This window comes from Pyxicephalus adspersus, chromosome 4 (genome assembly GCF_032062135.1).
Source record: "Pyxicephalus adspersus chromosome 4, UCB_Pads_2.0, whole genome shotgun sequence".
Classification (NCBI taxonomy): domain Eukaryota; kingdom Metazoa; phylum Chordata; class Amphibia; order Anura; family Pyxicephalidae; genus Pyxicephalus; species Pyxicephalus adspersus.
The window spans coordinates 151733743-151761172 of record NC_092861.1 but is presented as its reverse complement, the minus strand read 5'-3'; the positions used below and the strand labels follow the sequence as shown (position 1 = coordinate 151761172).

At 44.3% G+C, this 27430-nt stretch overlaps 1 protein-coding gene across 1 annotated transcript in view; it reads left to right on the top strand.

Moving 5' to 3' along the window:
- The window catches only part of DAAM2 (dishevelled associated activator of morphogenesis 2), a 135631-nt gene that overhangs the window by 34617 nt on the left and 73584 nt on the right, over positions 1-27430 (top strand). The window contains exons 3-5 of the mRNA XM_072410001.1: positions 3404-3493; positions 17501-17575; positions 22606-22700. Of these exons, the coding sequence (XP_072266102.1) occupies positions 3404-3493; positions 17501-17575; positions 22606-22700 (260 nt within the window). The remainder of the gene's footprint in view (positions 1-3403; positions 3494-17500; positions 17576-22605; positions 22701-27430) is intronic.

Sequence of the window (27430 nt, the reverse complement as noted above, 5' to 3'; positions counted from 1 at the left end):
TCATGTATCTGATTTCATAGATCTGGTGTCCTGGATCTGATTCCATGGGTCTGGTGTCATCGATCTGACATCATGTATGTTCTGGAATGTTTTCCATACAAGTACCAGATGTTCTCACCTGCTAAGGAGAAGAAGATACTGGAGAGGTAGTGAAGACAAGGTCAATATAAGTGGGTCAGGGGAAGTCCTTTGCAGAGACACCACCACATGATCCGCATGGGCAATGCGACAACTCTCATTAACCTGCATAGCTGCAGACACTGTGACACATTTCATCCTCAATGTTTTCAGCAGAGAACATATTTACTTTCAGCCCGTAATTCATTCCACCCCTCCCCCAGCAGTGACTTTGCAGCCTTGTTATCTATAAAAGAAACAAAAAGCAGTGACATAACAACTTCACTTCTTCATTTTGAGGATGATTTGTTCTACAGTGGCTGCAGCTACAGATGTTAGTGCTTGTTCTTTGCAAGACAGGATTCAGTAAATCTTAGCTTCCATCTGAAGCCTTTCATACGGTGTTCTTATTTTATTTTATTGTACAGCGCTGCGTAATATGTTGGCGCTATATAAATCCTGTTTAATAATAATAATAATAATTTGCCAGGCCTTGGATTCCTGTATCACTCTGCTGAAAGCGTCACACAGACATTATATAACCCGTGAGGATCTTCGTCTTTACCTGGCACCCATCATGTTATCGTACACCACCCACGCCGTATCGCCTTATAACCGCAGCCGCGTCTTCTCATGTCATTACCTGTCTGCTGCGCTCAGCTGCACCTCGTCCAACTTCTCCCACGGAGGAGCAGTTACCAGGCCAGTGGAACAGTTAAATGGTTTCTGCTCTGTGTAGCTTTGGTGCTGCGGTGGTGTAAATCCGGGGGATGAAGATGACAGGAGGTGTCGCTGGCGGTGTAAAGTTGCATCCTGCAGCTGCCAAGTCTGCGTTGTGTTTGATTAGCAGAGCTGCTGATGTGTGCGGTCAGGGAAGTGCGCAAAGGATTTGTAATATGATGACATTGTATACAGATTAAAGAGGACCTGTCATCGGGTTTGTAGTGAATCTTCAACTTCATGTAGGATCCATGTGCTCGGTGTGACCCCCTGTGTGTGTTTTGGGGGGGAAGTATAATTTGATAATATCTCTGTTTTCCTGACTGCAACTTCATCTTCCCGCCAACAAGATTCCCCTGAATGCTGAGTGGACAAATTCTCATAAGAAGATCCTTTAGTACAGAGCAGCCATGTTGTTGATGTGTTGTCCGGTGACAGGGCCTCTTTAAGCTGATTAGATCCCGGATCCTCATGTGTACAGAATTATCTGAATGTCCCCGGGCCATGATAAGATCCCGGAGGACATTTCGGCAATATGTAATAAACACAGACACGTAAACAATCACCGGCTGGCACCACAACCCCTTATTACCGCTTCACCATTTTTTGTTCTCCTCTCGGCCCGTTGTCATTTTTCTTTCTGTTTTTGGCTGAGAGCTCGTTGCATCAGCCCAGATTTGTCTAGCCGGTGCCAGAGTCTCGGGACCTTGGAATAAAAGCAGCGTTAATGTTGTTGTAAGATTGTGCCACACAGGAGGTTGAAGGTTTTCCAAGGCCGCCTTCCTCCTCTAGCTGTCCCCGAACTGAGAAGCAGATTGCCGCTTTATTAACTTTTTACTGTTTGGCAGTCTAATGACAAATTTCTTAGATTGGTGTCCTGGCAATTGGCGATGCTTGGCGGCTCACTGCGCCCTGCGGGCCGCTCCGTCACTGGCCCGGGTGGGGCTTCCCAGGCCCCTTTCATGGTGACATTTTGGGAACAAAGGAAATAAATTGCTTTGATACAGAACAAAGTGCTTCCTGTGCAGACAGATTTGTGGCACTTATGAAGGGCAGAGCGTGCAGGGATCTGGGAGAAATCCATGCAAGGGTGCTGTAGGAAATGGGATTAAAGGAGAACTCCATATAGAATAAAGAATTCCTCCTCCCTCACCAGGCGTGTATCCAACCGCTACTCAATATGTCCAAGCCACCAAGTAAAATTACAATGGCCAGCCTATAAACCCAGGCTGTCATTGGGGGGACATTAGAGTGTCAGCTCCTCTGTACAGAGACTGATGGGACTGGCTCAGTGTTCTTTGTACAGCACTGCGGTATATGTCAGAGCTATACACTGTAACACAGCGGAGTCGTTGAAGGCCTGACATTGTCAGAATCCTTTTACAGACTTCATATCTCAGCACATCCAGTTCTTTGCCTTCCTTGTCTCCATGCCTAGAAGTTCGGGGTCAGCCCGGCTTCCCGGTCGTCTCTGCAGCCTCCTGACCTCAGACAGCATAGCTGGCTTATTTTTAGCCGTGGAATGTCGCTCTGGGCCCGGTAATCCTATGTAACATGGGTAAAGCTCTTGTTTCACTTGTCTGCCCCTTTAGTTTGGGAATCCATTTTTTAAACATTTCCATATGTCGGCTCTCTCAGCCGCAGCAACTCCCAGAAAACATTTTCCATAAAATGCCTCGGCTGGCTGGGTTGGCAGAGAGCTGCCCGCGGGTTTATGGATCGCTCCCACTGCCGGGGTCCTCGGGGGGCTTTTAGTTTGTCAGCGGCTGTGACCCGGCCGAGGAGATTACGACTGATTTGCACCGCTTTTACACGGCCGTCTCAAAGGCCGATCCGCACCGCCATGAACTGAGGGATTGTTCCAGGGCCATGATGTAACCGGCAAACTTACAAAAGGGTTTTCACGTCTTCTCACTGAGCTGCGGCCTGTAGAATTTACTTTTTATTTCCATTACAGTTTAACCAAAATAGAATTCCCTGAAACTTTTTTTTTGCTGCTTGTATCATCATTACTTATTTCTTGTTCTAACTTTTCCTAGTTGCATCAAGAACAAAAAGAAAACATTTTGGGGTCTATTTGTAAACCGGTGAAGCTGACATTCACCAAAAAACAGTAAACCTTCCAGTCTTTGCATGGCAGTGATGGATTTTTGGTGAATGTCAGATTCACCGCATTGTATATAGACCTCTTTGTGTTTTGTATTACTATATTTTCACTTTGGGAATACAGATTCAGCTGACCACAGGGAATGTTGGATTTTTGCAGCTTTCTTACCCCCTCCTTTGCTAGATACCCCCTGAATTATACGGTATGTGCCCCGGTATGGTACAGAAGGGGGTCACACGCTCCCTCCCCTCCCTTTCCTGGCCAACCAGGCTTCATGCAGTGACTGCAAATTGAAGTTCAAACTGAGGTTTAACCAACATCGAATGATTTGTGTATACATGTTATATCAATTTCTAAAATCAAATGTACAGTGAAGGGAAAGGGGCATTGTGTAGGTATTTTCCAGCCCCCACCTGTAGAGGGCAGCATTTCCTCACAGGCTTTTTCTCTGTTTTGCAGGATGAGTTGGATCTTACAGACAAGAACAGGGAAGCCATGTTTGCGCTCCCTGCAGAGAAGAAATGGCAGATTTACTGCAGCAAGAAAAAGGTAAGAAATACAGGGGGGCTTCCTTGTTTCTCAGCAAACCTTTTAGGGTAATTTCAGACCCGTAGTGAACACAGGATACACAACCATGAAAACTGTAACACCAGACCTGAATCTAATAAAACTCTATCCCTACCATTCAGATCTCAGCCTGTAAAACCTTATTCTAGGCCGGCCATTCCCAACCAGGGTTCCTTCACAGGTTCCTAGGGGGTTCCTTGAGCTGCAAACACCGGGACACCAGAGATCATTTTAGCTTTCTGGTATTGTAATGGGAACTCCCAACTGTCCACTGATGTGAGGGCCACCTAATGAATTGGTGTCAGACAGGAATTCCTCAAGATCTGAAAATAATTGTGAGGTTTGTTTTGGGATAAATCCCAAGGATTCAGCAGGAGTTCCCCGATAATTATTAAATGTTATCTGAAAGCCTAAACGTAACCCAGCTCATATTCCATGATTAGCTTTCTATACCCTAACCTTGGCACTCAACCCAAACTCTAACCCTTGCCCTCAACCCAATCTATAACCCCGGCTCTCAATCCAAACACAAAACCCGGCTCTCAATCCAAACACAAAACCCGGCTCTCAATCCAAACTCTACCCCCAGCCCTCAACCCAAACTCTAACCCCGGGCCTCAACCCAAGCTCTAACCCCGGGCTTCAACCCAAGCTCTAACCCCGGGCTTCAACCCAAGCTCTAACCCCAGCCCTCAACCAAATCTATAACCCCGGCTCTCAACCCAGGCTCTAACCCGGCTCTCAATCCAAACACTAAAGCCGGCCCTCAACCCAAACTCTAACCCGGGTCTCAACCCAAGCTCTAATCCGGCTCACAACCCAAACTATAACCCCTGCCTTCAACCCAAGCTCTAACCCCAGCCCTCAACCCAAACTACAACCTCGGCCCTCAACCCAAACTCTAACCCTGGCCATCAACCCAAACTCTAAACTCGGACCTCAACCCAAACTCTAACCCCGGCCCTCAACCCAAACTATAACCCTGGCCCTTAACCCAAACTCTAACCCCAGCCCTCAATCCAAACTTTAACCCTGGCCCTTAACCCAAACTCTAACCCCAGCCCTCAATCCAAACTTTAACCCTGGCCCTTAACACAAACTCTAACCCCAGCCCTCAACCCAAACTTTAACCCTGGCCCTTAACCCAAACTCTAACCCCAGCCCTCAACCCAAACTTTAACCCTGGCCCTTAACCCAAACTCTAACCCCAGCCCTCAACCGAAACTCTAAACTTGGCACTCAACCCAAACTCTAAACTCGGCACTCAACCCAAACTTTATTCACGGCCCTTAACCAAAACTCTAACCCCGGCCTTCAACTCAAACTATAACCCCTGCCCTCAACCCAAACTCTAACTCCGGCTTTCAACCCAAACTCTAACCTCGGCCCTTAACCTTCACTATCAACACCAGCCAGGCCAAACAGTATCAATTCCAGCAAACATCCAAACGTACACTCTAGATCAGCCTTTCTCAATTGATTTACCCCTGAGGAACCCTTTAATTCATTGCCTTGAAATGTTTACCAGGTCTTGGGGAGCCCCAGCTAAAATCCATTTATTTGGGGTCAGTGGAAGAACTTGCCTAATAAATTGGTGGCCAATGGAATGAAGGTCCCTTTAGTGATATCTGGAATTTTTTAGGTAACAAAAACAACATTAGAGTCATGCAACTGGCTTCACCAAGTACAACTGGGCCCAGACCTATGCGCGGTTCACAAAATGGAAGGTCATTGGGCCATAGGCTGAGGAGCCTCCAGCAATCTCTACTTGAATGGCTGCCCTAAAGTTGAACTTGCTGAACTCCAACCCTTAACCCTATTTTCTATCAGCCCCTCATTACTGACCCGAGCCTCTATAATATTGGTATTTTATTGTGTGGGCTGTGTGCCTGGAGTTTAGTTTTACATTTCTATATACAGCGATCTGAGATCGGTGACACATCGTAGATCTATGAATGTAGTCTGCAGTCTCTTGGGTACACGGGCAATTCAGGCAAAGAATTACATCCTGTCATTGTAAAAAGTAATTGATTGTCCGGGAAGAATACTTCCTCTGTTTCCCGGCAGGGCCGCCATGACAATACCCGCAGGCTGGCGGCCAAGCAAACGGAGCTGGTGAGACCATGGCGGCAGCGCTGACAGATTATGCCCTGTGAACACCAATCTAATGTCTCTTCATCATTCATATTGCTTCCTGCTATCAGCACCTGGAAGCTGTCCATTGAGGCTCACATCATATTATTCCAGGTGCCCAAGGACATGAAACCGGCAAACATCCATCAGAGGGTGAGCAGAGCCAACTCATGCAGCCCGTACATGATTCTTCCTAGTTGGCATTACTGCAATTTCCGAATTACTGTTAGGCAGCTGGAGATGATAATGGATTATTGTAAGAGGGGGCCGGGGGCTGGTGTACAATATAGATATAATAATATAATCAAATGATGAATAATAACTGTGCAATGCTTCATTCTGTGTCCGTGCAGAGCTTTGGTAATCACTTGTTGGCATTGATAAGAACTCTGTTGTTGGCATTGATAGATTCAGCGCCCAGTTATCACTGTATAAAATTCATATAATCTCAAACAATGATTTTGGGAGAATGTTTTATTAAAATAGGAACCGTATGCAGGGAAATGGTAACTTCTTATCACTATTTTGCTTTACAAAGCAACCCAAGGCTAAATTGAAAGTCCTATGTCATGCACCATCCTGCAGAGTAGGACTCTTGGTCCCTACAGGAAAGCAGTGGTCTCTCTGCAGAGGTTTGACATGTCCCCTTCTAGATCTAGAGCTGAGCAGACTGCAAAGGTTATGCTTCTTGCTCATAGGGGGCATGTTGTACTATTGCAGAGAGACCTCTGCTTCCAATCAAAGAGCACCAGTCCGTTGCTACAGTCCAGGGAAGAAACTAAGAACTCACCACCAGCACATTTTTTTTCTGAAATCTTAATCAGGCTTTAAGTTAAATATTAGATTGTGATTAGGGGCTATGGTTGGGTGTGAGCACTAACAGCATGTACCAATGTGGACTGTAGCTAGTGCTGAATCTTAGGCACTGATCTTCTAAAACTCTCCAAGACTGGAGAAGATACACTTACATTTGTGAACCTGGCTGATCCAGAAAACCTGGAATGGATTTCTTCAAAGTCATTTGCTTTTTGTCAGCAAATGTTTTGAATCCTGGACCAGATCCATTCCAGGTTTGCTGGATCACCCAGCTTTATGATGAAAGTGTATCTTCGCCAGCCTTCCAGAGCTTTAATAAATCAGTCCTATGGACAGGGTCTGAGGGCTTAGGGCCCATTGGATGACAAAGGGCCCCAGATGTGTAACCCTCATGCTCCTGTGTGGTATTGTTAGTCAAATCTTTGATTCTGCCTTCCACTTCGCATGGGAGGATGGACTTGTGGTTCTGATGGGTCATAAAGGACGGACAAGCAGATAGGGCGTATGCTTGATTTCTCAGTGCCAATCCAAGAATGGGTGCAAAGCTGCTCCCTTCTGGGTCTACTGGGTCTGTTACTGCATTTCGGAACCTTACATCTAAACCAGAACCGGTACCTGGTACCTGTGCTGCCTGCCTGGGGATTGGCGGCTGCATAGTTTTTAGTCGGATCAAAGTGTTTAACCAGGGGTGGAATAGGAGGAAGCGGCCCCGGTGACTCCGGCTGTTGGCAATGCCTCTTGCTGGTAATTAACTTGGCAAGCCATCCAAGTTCCAATGTAGCAATGCGTTCTACAGAGCGTTTCGCTCCTGGCTGTCCCCCAGATGAGCCATGACTATAGGCGCTCCGGTTTTTTTTGCAGATGGTAAGTGTCTTCCATCCTTCAGAATTCCAGAAATGAGTTCATTAGCCTGCGTTCGACCTCTGTCACCGCTCCTGACGGAAAGCACGCCCGGGGGAGCTTCCTCAACTGGCAGAGTCAGCGAATCAGAGGCTTTCCGATATCTCTGCTCTGGGAACCAAGCGGTCACTGGATACTAAAGGTGAACTCCAGCTAAGGGTAAAGAGGGTGACAGCACTTGCCACAGATTGTGCAATACTGCAGCCTCTGCATTGACATGGACATTGATATTAGGAGCTTTGCAATAAAACGTTAATATTCATTATACAAATCACTGCTATGAAATCTCCAACGTGCCATGGCTCATGGAAGGATCTCCAATGCAGGGGATTTCTTCTATTTGATTTTCAGCTCTAACTTTTTGCAGTGATGACATTGAACAAGCAGGAAAGCTCTCCATTGCCCAGCGAGGTTCTTGGGGTGTCAGCTTTTGCACTGAGGATTAGAACCCGAGCAGACAGCCCCGAGTTATGATTGGTCCAGATGTAAGTTGCCAGCCTACATTCACAAGTCCCCCTTTATTAGGAATTAGGTTTATTGTGTGCAACAGAAAAATAAACATTTACATCTGACCCATTATTATGATTTATTTTCATGGAATAATACATTTCACTGAAGCACAAAGCCATTGGAGCACAGGGGTTACTGCAGGTCAAAGCACTACTAAAACATGGAGTCACTGGATTAGGGTGTCAAAGGTGCAATAAGGGCCACTAATGTCACTTAGTCACTGGTCTTTAGATTACAAAGAGTTACTGGAGCACGGGGTCACTTGAGCAAAAACTAGAGAATGGGGTTTCTGGAGTTCAAAGGGTTACGGAAGAACAAGGTTGCTGGAACAGGGGGTCAATGGTTAGGCCCCTAAGGTCACCGGGCCTCTGGGTCACTGGATCACAAAGGGTCACTAGAGCATAACAGGCCACTAAGGTTGCCAGGGCACTCGGTAACTGGATCACAAAGGGTCACTAGAGCATGGGATCACTTGAGCAAAAAGGTTTACTGGAGAATGGGATCACTGGAGTTCAAGGGGCTACTAAAGCAAGGGGTCACTGGATCAGGGCGTCACTAGAGCATAATAGGCTACTAAGATGCTAGGGCACTCGGTCACTGGATCACAAAGGGTCACTGGAGCATGGGATCACTTGAGCACAAAGGTTTACTGGAGAATCGGGTCACTGGAGTTCAAGGGGCTACTAAAGCAACGTGTCACTGGAGCAAAAACAATTAGTAGATAAAGATGTCATTTGGAGCTAAAAGGACCGCAATGATCACTGGAGCACACAGGGCCACTTAATAATCAGATCTAGTCCCCTGCTGAATTACCTTCCAAATCACTGCATTTGTACTTCATTTTCAAAAATTAGATCTAGAATTCTGCCCCTGTGTGCCCGGCCGTAGTGTTGTCCCTTAACACTTTATTTTTTGTATTATTTTTTTTATATAAAACCTTCCTGGAGTCTGCAGGATTTTTTTGGGGTCCCTCCAGGGTGAAGAGGCCGATGCATACCATACCACTGATCTGTCATCAGTTAGCACTGGCCAGCGCCCCCTTCCTGGCGGCCCGGATATTGCAGCATCCCCCCAGTAGGTGGACAGATGAACCCGCTGGTTGTAGAATTTTCCCACCTGGGGAGAAAATGAAGATCTGATCCCGGGATGATCTCATCTGACACTCAGCGTGGAGCCGTCATGACATCATCTGACATTGCACGGCCGTGCAAACAGTCGCGGACAAGAGGGAAAGCTGTGATGCCAGACGCCAAACGCACTTAAATTCTTTTTGCGATTCTTCAGGGTTCGGGGTCATGAAGACTGCACCATTAAATCTTCCCATTTGTCATTTTGTACTTTTGGCTTTTCAAAGAATAAAAAATTGAGAATTTGATGAAATGCAGAATGATATCGAGGAGCAGCGTGTTCTAAATTCTGCAGGGGTCACATGGGAAGTACAAATGATTCCCAAGAGGAACAGCAGCAGAGGATCCTATGCCGGGATACATTCGGGATTGGTGACATCTCTGACCATTGGAATCCAAAAGGCGAATGTCAAAACTTAATTTGTATTCCCAGCAGCTGATGGTTGGGGTCACCAAAAAGAATTTCCAGCCTAGGAAGCTGAATATGAAGGAAATGCTTCCCCTTCCAACTTCACTGCATAGAACAGGAGCATAGAAGAGTAGACCAGGGTGCGAGTGGTCACCACACACTACAATCTGGTTGTACAATCTCGGATCCTTGTACAGCAAAGGCCTGCTGCATTGGATGCAATTTGATTGGTTGCACTCCAAATGGCAGCAGAAACACATCACTGCTCTTATCTCTCATCCTCAATAATTAAGGGCTCAGTGTACCCAAAGCTAAATTTTTGTAAGTTATTGGTGGTTACTAGAAGGTCCGGATGACTTTCTAATATTTTTTTTCCCATGGTGGAGTCTCAGTCATTCTGCTGCATTAAATAAGAAATAAATGCAAGCAATGGGAACTTGTTAGGCGGGGCCCGGAACTACTGAATTCACCAAAAGCCTCCCACTGATCCAAACAGAAGATTCCTGAAAAGTGGAGATTGGAAATCAGTGACATCCGGCAGCTTTTGCTTCCTCCACCTTTATAATATCCGGCTTTTTAATTAGCTCCTTGCTAATGAGTTTCCTTTATGACAGCGTTGAGGCGTAATTCCAGGGACGGTTTGTGTAACATTCCTGGCTTCCTTTATTTTTGGATGCGATTGTCCCTCCGTGACCCCCGGGGGTCTCAGTTTGCTAGAGCCCAGCACACCCCCCTCTGATGGGAAGAATAAAGATTGGGGGGGCACCCAAAGTTCAGGGTCACATGGGGCTGACATAGAATGGAGCGGTGGGAATGCAGTCAGGATGGAGGTCAGTCCGGGGACCGCAGACTGGAATCTGGGACTCTCAGAGTCCGGCTGATGCCAACACAACCATCATTAACCGCATGCTAAGGGTTTATTAAAATGCCGTCTCCCGGGAGTGTCCAGAAAGCCGGATCACAGAGGGGGAATACTGCTGCAGAATTCCTCATTGATTAACCCTATCCAGCCAAGCCAGTGCATCTCTCCCACAGCTAAAGATTGTAAGCTCTTCTGGGCAGGGTCCTCTCCTCCTCCTGTGTCACTGTCTGTATCTGTCTGTCATTGGCAAACCCTATTCAATGTACAGCGCTGTGTAATATGTTGGTGCTATATAAATCCTGTTTATTAATAATAATAATAATAATAATAATAATAATAATATGAATTGTGGCTTAGGGATTCATTGGGCCTGATTTATAAAAGCTTTGCAAGACTGGAAAAGATAGACATGGAAAACCTGTGTGATGTAGGAAACCTGGAATGGATTTCTTAAAAATCTTTTGTTTTCAATCCTGGACCAGGTCCATTCCAGGTTTGCTGGATCACCCACAAAGGTGTTTTCTTACTTTGATGGCAGGTAGGGGGTGTTTTCATTCCCTGGGATGTTGATGAATTTGCTGAAGTGTATAGAGATCTCTGGCCACCAGGAGAGGAAGCCATTGACATATTGTACAGAAGTGTGGGGAAGATTGGGGAGATCTCAGGAATACCGCCAGTTCTGGCGTAATGGCGTCATCTTGAAGAATTCTCCAATAAGATGCAATTGAGAGGGGTCACCCTGCAGAATGGGTGGTTGCATGGACTTCCGGTCCCCATTACTGGAAATCAACACCCTAAAGGTTGGGATGAATATATTTGAGGAAGCATTGACCCTGGATTAAGGTCACCCAGAAGCCCTCTGTCCCACCTAGAGGGCACTTTGGCACATCTGGGGCACCTACCTGGGCATTGTATGTGGCCACCACCCATAGGAGCCCCACCATCATATAACAAAGCACAGGTCATCCTTGTGGCCCCAGCAGCTAGCACTCCTAAGATGAAATATTGGCCCGTTTGCATGTTCCCTGTGGCTTGATTGGCTACTGGGTAGGGCCATTGAAATAATGAATTACTTTACTTCATTAACCAATACGAAAATGGGAAACAGATCACTCAGAACCTTTAGTTGGCGATGAAATGTTTGCTTCTGCTGAATAAAAGTAGGTTTAACATTCATTGTAGTTATTAGGAAGTATTATTTTACTTTATATGGTCATACATATTAGTTAGCATAATACTTTATTACACATCTTAAAGAGGAACTAAGAAAAACACACTTACCTTCAATCCCGCAGGGCAAACCGATCACTCCAGGATCGGTCCTGTGTCATCCCGACAACCGTCCTCGAGCCAGCGCTCTGTGCGCCGCCATCTTCATTCTTCTCTTCCTACGTCACCCAACCCAGGCGCGAGATCGGGTGACGTAGAATGAAAAAATAGTTTGCTGATTTCACTGCTCATGTTTTTTTTTTTTCTTTTAGCAATAAGGACCCTTCTGCGCATGCATGAGATGCTCAAGCATGCGTAGAAGGAGCCTACGCCAGGCATCCCGGGAGGCCTTGCGCTCCCATTCATTCTCGACCGCCTAGGTGGCCAAGAATTAGAGGGCGGTGCTTCACCCATTTTAAAAACAAAAAATTGTTGATTTTGAATTGTTGGTTGTCTACTCTTTGATGTAAAGTGGAAATTCTGAGTACCGGTCCACTTTAAACATTTGCTCCCCATTCTCACCATGTATGTCTGCCTATCATTAAAGAAGAGGACTCCTTTTATTAGTTTAGTACATGCCAGGTGCATAGCAGACATTGTTGGGTAAATGTATAAAATGCACGGTGCAGCTCGCTGTATGATGTACGGCGAGAAAAAATACCCCAAAAATTCAAGGAGTTTACTTTGTAATAAAGAAGGATTAGAGAGACTGGAATTAAATCTAAATAAAATGTGAAATGCGTCAGTGATGTTTTGATTGCCTGAGATGATGATGTGCGGTAACGTGCGCTGCTTCTTCTTTTCCATCTCTTAACCAAACATTCTGGAACTAATCGTATTTTTACAGTTGCTCTGCTGCGTTTCGTTGTAAGGTGAAGATGGGGTTTTCCTCCCTTGCAGAATTTTTAGATGATTTTATTAGTGATATTTTTTTTCCGCTTGGACGGTTTATGGGAATAATCGACGTGTTTTCCTTCTCTGACATTAACAAGTAAACGCGGTTTTCTGTTCTCTTCCCGTAACGTAGCAACAGCTTGTTCACAAGAAAATGTAACCGGGGCAAAGACCGCCAACGCTCGGCCCAAACACAGGTTGACGTATCCGGGGAAAGGATCGGATGTCCCTGGGATTCCTCTTGGAAGGGCGGAATGAAACATTTTTAGGTCATTTTGTTTATGATGTCTTATTTTCCTAAGTCTCTATTCGATGGAGATGAGGAAGAGGAAACTCTGAGCGCAATGCAGCTACGTCTCCAAAATCATTTCATGTACATTGTACCCCTCCATGGGTATAAAGCAGCGGGGTCACCCCTATCAATGAGATGGTAATGTAGAAGTATGGGGGAGGAGCCACTACCGGGGGGGTAAGGCAGATGGGGAGAGGTTACATCTAATTATTAGGAGGGTTGGGGAGGGGCTACATCTAATTATTAGGAGGGATAGGGAGGAGCTACATCTAATTACTAGGAATAATGGGGAGTGGCTACATCTAATTACTAGGATGATGGGGAGGAGCTACATCTAATTACTGGGAGGATGGGGAGGAGCTACATCTAATTACTAGGAAGAATGGGGAGGGGCTTCATCTAATTACTAGGAGGGATGGGGAGGAGTTACATCTAATTACTATGAAGAATGGACAGGGGCTACATCTAATTACTAAAAGAAATGGGGAGGAGCCACATCTAATTATTGGGGTGTTGGGGAGAAACTACATCTATTTACTAAAAAAAATGAGTAGGGGCTACATCTAATTACTGGGGGGATGGGGAGGGGCTACATCTAATTACTGGGGTGATGGGGAGGGGCCACATCTTATTACCAGGGGGATGGGGAGGGGCTACATCTAATACCTTGGATATATGGGGAGGAGTTACATCTAATTACTAGGAGGGATGGGGAGGGGCTACATCTAATAACTTGGAGGTATGGGGGAGGCTAAATCTAACTACTAGGAGGGATGGAGAGGCGCTACCTATATTTATTGGGAGGAATAGGAAGGGACTACATCTAAATATTAGGAGGAATCAGAGGGGTTACATTTAATTACTTAGAAAAATGAGGAGGGGCTAGAAATAATTACTAGAAGGGAGGGGGAAAAGCTACATCTAATTACTAAAAAAAAAACAAAAAAAAAAACAAACAAAAAAAAAACGAGGAGGGGCTACATCTAATTACAAGGGGGATGGGGAGGGGCTACATCTAATTAGTAGAGGGGTGGGGAGGGGCTACACCGATATACTAGGAAGAATGGGGAGGGGCTACATCTAAACACTAGGAGGGATTGGGAGGAGCTACAGAAACTTAGTTCTAATTGGATAACAGAACCCAACCAATAGTGTGCAGGGAGTAAAGATTTTCCCATTTCTCAGTTTAATTGATGCACATGTTACAGATTCACAATAAGAAAGGGGAGTGGCTAGAGCATAGCACAGGAATAAATTATCCATTGACCAGGGTCTTCTTCTCTGTCATAGTTTGCTCTTGTTATGGACGCAGCTTTTGTTTATTGTACAGTGATACAAATGTTGGTGCTTTATTAATAAAAAATAATACTAATAGTGAGTGAGAGGGATCTCAGTTTACATGCTGCCTGTTTATTCTGTCTTTGATTTTCCTCAGAGATTTAAAAAGGTAAAACGTTTGAGCAGTAGATGTATGAAATCGTCACATCTCACCTTTTAATACCGAAAATTGTGATGTTACATTTCAATACATTGCAAAAACTGAAAGATTATAGCACAGAATGAATGCTGCAAAATATAACATACGCTAACATCAGCCAATCAGAAGTGATTGTTCACTGATTTGATAACAAAGTGACTTTCAGCTCTTCTGTGATTGGTCAGATTGCTGTTTGCATCAATTTGCTGGATTCAATATTTTAATTAGATAATAAATAAATGGTTGGGATTGCAGATGTTTCCTGGCCCCGGCCGATGTTTTAGTTTTGAGTGGTAATTGCCAGTTTATGTGGTTTTTGTGTTGCTGAAGGTAATTATGGGCGATGGAAGCGCTAAAAGGTTTATAGGCTGTAATTTACATGTGTTATGTGTGTTGTTAGCTAATTAGCCATTTAATTGATGCTTCCTGCAGGCAAAGTGAGGCTTTTAGCATCTACACGGTCATTATTTTTAATAAGGGTTCATCGCTGCAGGACAAAAATTTTGGCACCCAAAGTAACACCGTCTGCTGGAGTCATGATTGTGTGAAAACAACTATATTAAAAATAATTGTACAGATAATGAAGATAAATAGTGCTGCTAATGAATAGAAGACAGCTGCCCCGTTACCTTTGCAGCCTATAGGCAAATGCCTACTGTGCCTGCTTGTAAATTCGGCCCTATGCATGTTGCAGTTTATTTACTCTCGGGGTCGGAGTGGTAGGTGTGGGTTTAGGTGTGACCAGTTTTATTTATTATTGGGCTCCAGTCAGTGACTTTGCCAAGACTGAAATGATGTCATCTTAGTTATCAGACTGCAATATTGTAATAAGGTGAGAGGTTGGAGAAGGAGCTGATTATACAGACATGCCTAGGCAGTGCCACCATCACACGGGCACAATCAATACTGCTGTACTGGACCTGACCAATGTGTGGCACAGCTAGCTGGACCGTGGGCCGTCCTGCCCCATGTGCCGGATATCTTGTCCTAGCACCCAATGCCCACATGTGGAAACAGAAGAATAAGGGAAAGATTATCTACATCTCCTGCTTCAGGTCCATTGACATTTCTGGTGCATTCAGGGCTCAGTATGCACCTTGGTTTATCTCAGATTCTCCACTTGCACTAGGCTGAATAGAAAAGTAATGCACCTGGGCTAGCCAGCAAGGAAGCCACGTGCAAATGAAAGGTCAGACTTTATTTATACCCAATCCAATGCATCCCTGTGCTCTTGCAGCAATGCACCCTTGTTCTCTGGCACCAATACGTCCGTGTGCTCTGGCATCAATGCGTCCATGTGCTGTGGCATCAATGCGCCGTGTGCTCTGGCATCAATGCGTTCATGTGGTCTGACAGCAATGCGTTTGTTTGCCCTGGCATCAATGCGTTTGTGTGCCCTGGCATCAATGCATCATGTGCTCTGGCATCAATGCGTCGTGTTCTCTGGCATCAATGCGTCGTGTTCTCTGGCATCAATGTGCCGTGTGCTCTGGCACCAATGCGTCTATTTGCTCTGGCATCAATGCGTTCATGTGCCCTGGCATCAATGCGTTTGTGTGCCCTGTCATCAATGCGTCGTGTGCTCTGGCATCAATGCATCCGTGTTCTCTGGCAGCAATGCGTCCCTGTGCTCTGGCATCAATGCGTAATGTGCTCTGGCAGCAATGCGTTCAGGTGCTCTGGCACCAATGCGCCGTGTGCTCTGGCATCAATGCGTCCCTGCGCTCGTCGTTCAGGTGCCCTGGCATCAATGCTTCCATGTGCTCTGGCATCAATGCATCCGTGTTCTCTGGCAGCAATGCGTCCCTGAGCTCTGGCATCAATGCGTCCATTGCAAACCACTAAATGACTTCATTACTGTGCAATACATTTCCATTATCTGTAACTGGCTGATTGCGGATTCTTGAGGTTTTGCTATAGAGAGCAGTAAAATGCGCGGTGATTCATAAAAAGCCTTTTTCCGCTTTCAGGGCAGCGCAGGATCCGGGGATAATGCCTAATGACAAAACCACCGGCTGGCCCAGCGATACGCAGGATAAACGCAGAATAGGTGACGAGCGAGGAGCTGAAATCTTATACATCGGATCGCTCGCTGTACTTAACAAATACGGAGTGTTAATATGGAACGATGAAACCAAACTGCTCTCAGCCAGCAAATGTCTTCTCCAGAATCTCCGCAGCTCGCTGCCTCTAATCCTCGGCCGCCATGGTTAGCAGAAGAAGCATTGACATTTATATCGCATTGGCGTCTCGCAGCTTTACTCGCAGACAAAGTTCTATTTCTGATTTCTTTTCTAATATCTCCTGACTGAGGAAAAAACACTTTTATTGGAAATGTACATTAGTAGACATTGGATCGCCAACCTGGGGCCCCTGAAAAGCAGATCTCTGCGCTTTAGTGTATAAAAAGAACCTGTCACCATTCATTTTAACAAAAATGAGAATATATGTGAATATAATAGACCTTTTAACATAGGAGAACCTATAAAAACAATTCAGGTCTTCAGGGAACCCCGGCTATAATTACTATATCCACAGCTCATGGTACATTAGTGTGGTGGTCAGTGGGAAGAATGTCAAAAATTGCTCAAGGCAACCCTGGTTTAGAAACTTTTGAATTCTTCACGCCTTCTGAAACAGCGACATAAAATGTTATGTAGGAAAGTGAGGGGAGGGTCAGAGGAGCTGGGCCAGCACAGAGAGTAATTAGACACCCCCAGAAGAGGAGAAGGCTAAGGAATAAGAGGTCTGTGCTTTGGAGTTGATTCTTCCTGAAGTCGTCTAGTTTTACCAAGTCAGCTAGACACATTATAAGTAATTAGATATTTATGATTGATGTAAAATAAAATCACTGCAAGTTAATATATAAAATATTGGATCTTGGGCTTTTATCTGCAATATATTTGAAAGCCGCATCAAAACTAGTAGCTAAAAGTTATTTGCAGTTCTCAATTTTACTTTTCAAACTTGGCCCAGTCCCACCTCCCAGGTCTCTGTATTGGCCCATCGGATGACCAATAGAAACTCTCAGGAAGTGGAAGGAGGCGTGGCCAAGATTGGACAGGTGCAGATTTGCATAGAACTTCAGCTGATTATAAGTTTGGATCTGATGATTGTTTGGATGTGCAGTTTAATATTGAGACCGATATGCACTGATGTGTTCTGCTGCGGTGAATATTTGCACATGTGTTTTGGCACCTTAGGGTGCATTGCATGGACGCAGCCCATTCATTATAAACCAAACCAAACATCCCACTGGTTTAGGAATGTGCATGACCCATGCAGCGGTGCTTTGTGCTTTGGGATCCATGGCGGTATTTGGACCCATCGACCTCTTACCTGGTTTTCTTTTATTTGCAGGAACAAGAAGATCCAAACAAACTGGCGACCAGCTGGCCAGACTATTACATTGACCGCATCAACTCCATGGCAGCTGTAAGTGACTTTTATTATTTATTTTAATGAATTGATTGTCCTAAAAATTAGAAAATATAAACGTTTTACCATCAGTTGGGTGTTCTCAGACTGCAATCCTGGTAAACCACCCACCCTACATGTCGGATTATTCATTTATTTTACAGCAGCAGGTGGAGCTGGGACACCCCAAGTACACCTATAGCTCCCAGGAATTAGGGAACAGAGCCGGGAGTTTGCATGGAGATCACTATGGAGTGTAAAAGTCATTCAGATGACTCGCCACACCTATCTCTACTTACCCCTATTTATGTACAGCGCTGCTCAATATGTTGGTGCTATATAAATTCTAGGACAAAATATATATAGACAATCCCCATTTAGTGATAGTTGTTTATAATTACAAGGGGCAAAGTAGGGAGTTCAGTGTTATACTTATGTCACAGTATTTCTAAAATGTCAATGATACTTTACAAATATGTAAAAACATTTTTAATTTCATTGTATATTTAGTTAACTAATATGAATAAGTTGTAACATATTCAAATACATTGAAAACATGGAATTCCAGAGTACCTGGTAGTGATGTTTTTAAATGACCCGACACGTTTCACAAGGCTAGACTGCTTCCTCAGGGGAACACAACAAGCAAATCAGCATAGGTAATACAGATAGGTAAAGTTATGGATTATAATATGCTTTTTGAATGAGCTGACCCCTTAAGAAGCAGATCCTACATATTAAAATGAATCAGTGAACTCCAGAATACAAACTCCTAATTTGAATTTCATATTTATATTATTGCAATCAGATTCAACAAAACGTAACAGTTCTTTCAGGCAACACTGCAGCATCTTGTTACCCGATACTGTGCTTGGGAATCTTCCATTGGAATGGACATTGCTCAGACCCTCATAACACACAGCTTGCATATTCCCTGAGATTAACAACTGTTGACTAAATATTCACAGGTGCCAAGATTCACTTGTTCAAAATGCTCATTCCCAGGCAGATGTGAAGCAGTGGGGCTCATGGCATTGAAAGCAAAATCCGGCCCTAAGGATGAGAAATAAAGGCAACTTGAGGCATTGAATGATTTCCTACCAACCGCCCATCACAACCCTTGACGGGGGCTTCGGAGTCTGACTCTGATGATTTTATATTTCTATTGTGTTGGATGTCTCTTCTTCCGCATATTATAATAACTGAGCATCTAACTGGCACAAACGGCTTTTACTTCATCTGGCTGGTAAAAAAAAATCCTAAACCATTGTTGAGTTTGTGATCCCTGGTGAGCCGGCACCAACATTGTATGGGAAGATTCCCCCAATAACTGGAGACTGTGGGGTACAGAAGAAATCATGTACTCACTTATCACCAATTGCTTCCTCTGCATCTGAAAATTTGTTGTGCCCAAAATGTTCTTCCCGGTTTTCGTGGAGGGCGGTTTGGTAAAGCAATGGTTTCTACATGTTGGTGACATCTCCGGGTTTTGGTTTTTGGGTCTGTATGAGATATCGTTAAGCTGCAAGAAAAGGAAGGCAGTGAACAACCTCCCACCACCACAAGGGATACTTTCCCTTTGGTCCCCCCCTAAAAAATTTTGGAGGTTTGTTAACTTTTTGCCTTATTGTAAATTCAGGAAGCTAATAAGGGGTCCCCTAGCTATCCACCCCCTCTCTCTGGTAAGGAGGAACATTGGAACATTGATACTACTCACCCAATCCTAGAAATTGTTACAAAGAATTAACTACACAAAAAAGTCGTTTATTGAACGAAAACTCAAAAAGTTTCTTTATGTCCCCAAAATTAAATTCAACGTCAATCATGACACCCAGTTACTTAATCCATATCAATCGCAACGAGCGCCTACCTTCTCCCAGGATACTATTTCCAGATATAACAAGCGGGGGTCATTCTAATACTTGTAGTTCCACAGGTGGCCGAAAGGTTTCCATATCAGTGATTTGGAGAAATCCTCCCTGGCAGTGGTCTCAGGACAGGGAGAAGGGGGGGCGATGTTGTTGCTCTTCCCCAACCATTACCACTGTTTACTCTTCCCCATAAACAGACGTTATATTTCTATGATTCATATGGCGCCTTTAGGAAATGCAAGCTGTTTGGTAATTTGCTGCGATGTTTACTGCTGCGTCCGTCCTGCATGACGTCAATGCTTCCAGCTGGAGGTCTGAGGAAGACATTATTATTATGGAGCATCCTCCTGTCCAACTTCAGCAAGAAGACAGAAAACAGTTGGACAAAATCTCATCTTCTCTTACCGGGGCAATTGTCCGGTCCGGGGGTATATGGAACCGTGTGACCTCTCGTGCAAACCATGAAATATAAAAGTCTTCATACACACAGCTATATTTTCTGCCATATTTATAATTAAAAAAATCATGTCACCAATTATCCTCCAATTTCACTTCATGGGATCGCTCATTCTCCATGTTGGGGTCTGCATTTTATGAATGGCCTGTATCGCCCACCATTAATGGGCTTCTTAGTACCCGACCCCATTTTGGGAATAGAGCGCCAATTCATGGTCACTGCAAGGTCCAGTGAAAAAAAATGAGAAATCCTTTGCATTCCAATCCATTCTAAATTATGCTCAATGTGCAGCTGTTCGGTAGGGCCAGTATGTGTTCAATAATACCACAAATAATAATTCAATAATTCGTAGTTCAATAGTTCAATAATAATACCACAAATCAGCCCCTGCTGTAGCTTTTTATCTGGGGGCTTGCTACAAAGGTAAAATGTTGCAATGTGATCATTGGAAGAGAGGAGAAGAAATACTTAATCTTGCCTGCAGCAGACTGATAACAGCATCTTACGCTGGGCAAAGTCACTGTCAAGGATGGCATTGTAATGATACTAAGATCGTTAATGTTTGCAAAGACAGGTCCTCTTTAAGCAAATCTTATTAGAAAAGGAAGACCCAGAACAGAATAAAGCCATGACTTTAGATGAGACTGAGTTGGTTCACACACACCGGGTAGATGACCCGTTCCTAGCACAGTAAGATGTTGGTTTTGGTGCTCACAGCAGGGCAGAGAGGGGTCAGCAAAGGCAAATACAGCTGCTACCAGCCTGCTCTGCCGCCATTGCAATAGTTTATCCTTGAAATGGAGCGAACTGCGGATAGAAGTAGAAATCACCATCCATTCTTGCTCCAGACCCATTATGCAATGATGAATTATGATGAGAGATGTGGGGCGACTCTGGGGGGACAGCTGGTATGACGGATATCCAGAAGCCATACATATGACGTGTCCAAGGTTTCTCAGCTTCCCATGACATCTGGAAAACATTGCCAGGCCTCCTGCTATGCAGCTGTTACCAAAACTACCGGCATTTAACCCGTATGGTCCTCCACAGGGGTGTACGGGGCCGTGATGCAGCAAATATCATGTCTGAACGGGGCAGTAAGGGAAGGGGGCCCATGAAAAGACAATCAGAGGACCCCAAACTCCATTTTAAAGGAAATCAGCCATGGTTGGCCTAATGCCAATATCCGTTAACTAATTACTTAGCTTCATAATTAATTAAATCATTTTAATAGAAACATTCAGCTCACCCAACAGGATAAAAGTTTAATAGTAGGGATAAAAAATTGAGGACACCTGACTATCACACCAATATCAGCTCACCCATTCCAGAACCAGGGCCATTCATTTCGAGATGCCCTCAGGGCTATTTATAGAGTTGCCTCCATCATCATTCACTCTTCCAAAGCTTTCCACAAGATTTTGGTGGGTGCCAGTGGAAATTTGTCCTATTTATCAGGTCTGACCCAACTGATGTTTGATTAGAAGACCTGGCTCACCATTCCAATTCATTACAATGGCGTTCAGTAGGGTTGAGGACACTTGGGTTCCTCCATGGTGTCCCCATGTCTTTATGGAGCTCATGGGGGAAGAAAACGGTCTTCATCAAAATGTGACCACAAGGCTGGAATAGCACAATTGCCTACAATGTCTTTGTATGATGTACAGGACATTTACCTAGGGACATCTGATCTCAATCATTTGGGGATGTGTCCTCCATACATCTGGCCATATAGGTAGTTCAGTTGGTCAAGTGAGGAGCCCTGGCTCACCATTCCAATTCACCTCAAAGATGTTCAGTAGGGTTGAGGTCAGGGCTCTGTGCAGGACACTCAAGTTCCTCCACACCAAACTGGTGACCCCATGTCTTTATGGCTGGCTTTGTAGAATTCCTCCCAAAAGTGTTCAGTTGGGTTTCAAATTTCCCCCAAATTTGGCTCTTCTGTTGCCACCCTCTCCAAGTGTCTTACAATAGAGACTACAAGATGCTATTTTAATGAACATTACATAGACGCCGTTTAATGTTCAGGAAGCTCACCTTGAGAAATGACATTCGGTCATTGCATGTAGACCAGAAGTGGTTGCAATGGATCAGCAGCACTGAGATGCAAAAGGATCAAAAGGAGGGTGAAATTCAGTATTTGATTTAAAAATAAAACTACAATCATTAATGCTCAATTATACTCAAACTAAAAATCATCAAATTTGGGTTTACAGTATATTGTCTAATCTATCATAATCTGTAATCGTAACACGATTTCAGAACCCATGGTAGGTAGGTGGAGGGTGCGCGTCAGCCTCCGCAGCGTTTATTACTCCATCTCCTCTCTTCTCATCATTAGATTGCAGAATTCAGGGCAGGTTTGGGTCAGATTGGTGGATTTGAAGCACTTTATTATTCCTAGTTTTGCTTTGATATATGTACAATAGCTTTGCTTTAATGGGCCTAATTTAGGGGGAAGATGGTGAGGAACCTGCAGTGTGTTTGTGAATTCATCTTCATCACAATCAGGGGGTTCCCAGACCAACAAGAGAAGAAGTTGGGGTGTCTGTATGTTGCAAGGACAGTAACTATGTGGGAGTAATAAAGTGTAATTATGTAACCATATTAATTGGGACTGATTGGTGACACCACACAATGTTGGTGCTGCTATAAAATGTCACCGATGGATATGAGTAATGATTGTGCCACTTGATGACGTTCTGTCTTTGCTTTGGTAGATGCAGAGCCTCTATGCGTTTGATGAGGAAGACACAGAGATGAGGAACAAGATTGTAGAAGATTTGAAGACGGCACTGCGAACTCAGCCCATGAGGTATGGTAACTGGAAGGATACACCCGTCATGGGTCAGTGATGCGTCATTCTTGGGGGTTCCATTTTTGTGGTCATGTATGTTAATAAGGATGGACTGCAGCCAGGAAACAAAACTCTCCATCCAATTCCTGGCAAATACTTTTCTCTGGCCGACTTAAACTTACTCTACAGAAATCTTCCAACTTTCTGGTTCCATTGAAGAAGACGATTCAGCTCCTGCTGGTCTGTATGATGCTGATTGGTCTTGTTACTGCCCTCTATATTCATTTCAGTACACTTGTATTTGGGGGGGTGCAATTCACTGAAACTTTTTCAAACCCATAGGTAGCATTCATAGCATCAGAATGGGACCTCGGAGCTGCCATATGTCCCCTTCCTCTCTGCAGGGCTGAAGATTGGAGGGTTGCAATGCTTCACCATATAGAAAGGCAAATTTTAGAGGGTCATGGAATCTTTAATTTTAATTAATTTTTAATTAATAAAACATAACATAGACATAAAGGCTGGGAATAGGCACAGGGATGTCTGCAGCATCATCAAGTAATTTAGATTGATCTCAGTGACCTTTGGCATGAAGCTTCTTCATGGGTCACCTTAGGGGGGTACGGGATGCCAAATCTTCGCAAACTCTGCTAGATTTAATTTCCTTTTTTATGTATTATTATTTTATGTATTGTTGGAGCCCTTTAAAATATTCTGTGGTGATCATGCTATAGGGTTCTTTCATGGGGTGACAACGCTCTGCCTTGAATCTTCCAAATGTGTTCTTGCAAAGTCACCCCATCAAAGGAGCCATTGATTGGTGATGGGCAGGGGTCTGCAACCTGCGGCTCCGGAGCCGCATGCGGCTTTTCAGCCTCCTTGTTGTGGCTCCCTTCGCTGCCGCGGGGAGATCTCTGATGGGGGATCCCCTTCCTCCCAAGACACTGCGGAAGAGGGGGATTCCCTATCCGGTGTTCTAATGAAAAAAATCTACCAGCGAAATAAATCTACCACGGGGGGCGTACAAATGGGTGTGTACAATGACATCCCCCTCCTTTGAACCCCAATTCCTCTGGAATGGGGAGATGTACAAAACCAAAAATGTAGGTGCAAGTGGGGGACACCTGTGACTAACACCTCCTAAAAATTCATAAAAACTCTGCCTATCAAAAAAATCTACCCTGTTACACATTGCTGGAAGCTTCTAGCATCTGAACCCCAATTTCTCTGGAACAGGGGGGGAGGCGGTACAGGTGACCAAAATAGAGGTGCAAGTGGGGGACACTTATGGCTAACACCACCTACAATTGAATCGCTAAGGCATCGTCAGAAAATAAAGAACTCTGCCCATCAAAATAATCTACCCTGTTACACATTGCTGGAGGCTTCTAGCACCTGAACCCTAATTACTCAAGATTGGGGGGTACAGGTTAACAAAATTAAAGCTGCAAATGAGGGACACCTGTGGCTAACACCCCTTAAAATTTCATCGCTAAGGCATCGTCAGAACATAAAGAACTCTGCCCATCAAAAAAAACTACCCTGTTACGTTAGAAGCCTCCAGCTATGTAACAGGATGATACGTTAGAAGCTGGAGGCTTCTAGGGGCATAGTTCAGTGTTTAATTTATTTCAAAGGAGGCCTACACATGCACACTTGTTGTAACAGGTAACATTAAAAAAATATTAAAACTTTTTAAAGGTTTTTAAGCTATTATGTGTTATGTTTTGCGGCTCCAGACTATTTTTCTTTAGTGAGGCAAAATGGATCTTTTGATAGTAAAGGTTGCTGACCCCTGGTGATGGGCAAACTTTCCAGGGATGGGTTCACTTTGGGTCTGGTGAATGCTTCTTAACACTCACAAACCTATGTGACCCCCAAGATGGAGAACGCTGTCCGACATGTATTTGGCAACCAGCTAATTGCTGGCAGCGCTCCCATTGACTGGTGATACCGGCCCAACAACCACCAATCCAAAACCGTTTGCTGGGGGTTGGTTGTTACCACCGCAAGCACTTTGCTGCTCCCTGTTCGTGAACAATTACATTACTTAGTGGTGAACAGCAAACGCCTATTGAAGCAAACTCACCATTCCTATAAGGGACTATAAGTGGCCCTTTTATCACATACATTCAGGAAACCATTAGGAAACCTGTTCTGAGTGCATGTTGCATGGCTTAAAGTGGCTACAAAGAGGCTGCAGTATGGAGCTGAGGCTGATTAAAGATGCAAACAATATTTTATTAAACAAAATTCTAATTGATAATGATGCCGAGCACACATAAAACTAAACATCTAGAGTTTACATCAATTTTCATACAATGTAATAAACAAGATTTTGGTGTGAGCCTTTGGCAGCATTAGATTTATTACGGGGCCGATTTCAGACCCTTCTCTGCTTGGGACGATAAATGGCTGCTTTTGTAAACGCTGATTATCATCTGTTTGTGGCAGGGCGAGACGCTTTCTGGGTCATTAACCTTAATAACAACATAATTGGCAAGGAAATCTTCCCACACTAATTATTTAATTTTATCAATACTCGCCGAGCTTTTAATCCATTCTCTATTAACGGCTGCGGAAATGTCACATTAACTCTCCCGCTGCCGTCTGCATGCAGGGGAACTATGAGACATTCTTGGTAAAAAACAGTAAAGCCGGGTTTACATTGATTCATAATTTGTTGCAGTGCAGCCACATTAATGTGCAATTATAATGCACAAAAAGTGCCTGGACATCTTTTTAATTACATTTGTACATTGGGAAAAGCTCTCTGATGTCTGCTTCATCCTCCAATTGGTAATATATATATTTAGATTTGCAGTAGCTGAACGCCTTTTCTGTAGGCACCATTTGGGGTGACGTGCCCGAGCTCTGTAGGCAATACCGCAGTTTAAGCTTCCTACACACATAATTGCTGCCGGAGACGAGCAGGACTGTGTGTATCCACCATGGCTGATTGACCGATCAGCAATGACTGTTGTGCATTCCTATGAAGGAGAGCTCAGCAGGGTGCTGCTTGCTAGTCCTGCTTCCTCCATTCTCTATGGAGCAGCATTGGGTGTATCCAGCGCCCGTTCATTCTCCTATCACTGAGGTGTCATAGGTAAACCATGGCAAAAGAAAGAGATTTGGGGGGACCCCTCCCATTAGGGGTCATGTACCAATGTCATCATTTTTTTTTTACTATTCAGCAGGAAGAAGGACTTTATGCTTAAAAACATACAAAACCTTTACCAACATGCTTGGACAATACCCTGCTAATTTCTTTTTTTTTCACCAGGACCCTTATCCAGGTATTTTGTCTTTGTGGTCAGGAATAAGGAAAGCAAACACCTTTCTAAACCATACCAAGCCATTGGGTGTTCCAATGTTGACTGTACTTCTTCCCTACGTCCAGTTCCCAAAAAGGATGTTGTGCTTATAATAGATTTTAGAAGCCTCTGTTAATAAGGAAGTCCCTTTTGCACCCAGGATGATAAGTACAGGGATATATTGGTATTCCCTTCTCATAATGTAAGAAAAGACAATGCATTCCGGGGGCATTAAACAGCTCTTCAGACTTAGGAAGGAAACGTATTTTCCTGCTGCAAACTGATTCCATGGAAGTGGCTGCTCATCCCTGGTTATGGATGGACTTTGTACAGGTGGATCATGTCTCCCTAATTCCGTACACCGAATGGGATGACACAGCAGAAGCTTTTGATGGATTGGGCAGAACATGTTTTTATAATCCTTCCGTCAGCCCTGACTCTCTCCAGGGATATGGTGGGGTTTTATCCTAATTTGCTGCTGCCTAATGCAACTTAATCAGTTTAAATTCACAAATAAAAAGTGTTTATGAGCTGGCACAGAAAGTGGATCCGAGAGCTCCCCTGGCTTGGAGAGCCGCCATGTAAGCGCCAACGTCAGCTGGCAGCAGTCACCTTCAGTTCCTCCTGTGTAGCCGTGCGCCCGTTTCTTGGGGGACAAGCCTCGGGAACAACCTCAATACCTGGAAGAAGGGAGTTATAGACATTTGGCCTATCAAACTGTAAGCTCCGATGAACTGCAATCGGCTCATCTGTAAATAATCACAGGACGTATCAGCTACGCTTCGAGGGGTCGTTGCTCTGTGCTCGGCTAACTCTTTTTTTAAGCCTTTGGCACCAACTTAAAACCTTTTAATAGCTGGAAGCAGCCAAGTTTCTGGTTGAAGGCCTACGTCCCAGCTAATTTCCAGAGACTCAACTCGTTAGCTGCCAAGTGGGCGCACGGCCAGCGGCCCGAAACTCCAGCCAATCTCTAAATGCTAATGGTAATAATACGGGGGAGCCGCAAGCCATTAACGAGCCTGGATATTAGAAGCAGCCCTGCAATGTATATAAATAATACATAACTGTACAGGAAGAGGGGTGACATCATTACTTTAATACAGGTGTGTTATAAAGATTCAATCTGGATTTAATCAGCAGCTCCAAACTTAGTAACGGCGTACAATTCTGCATTGTCGCTCCTTCCACGTATAACGGGATGTCAAAAGGTTATAAATTATGGTGAATGACATAAGGAGATTTGTTCTATAACATATATGTAATCCCTAGGATTTTGTTCTCCGGTCCCTGTGTATCATATACAATTCTATTGTTTTTTTGCCGTTGCTGATTTCCTGCAGACTCTTTTGGGCACATCTAAAAACATTCTGGAACCACAGGGTTGGTAAGAGCTCCTCATAATGGATACAGCAGGGGGTACAGACCCAGGAACAT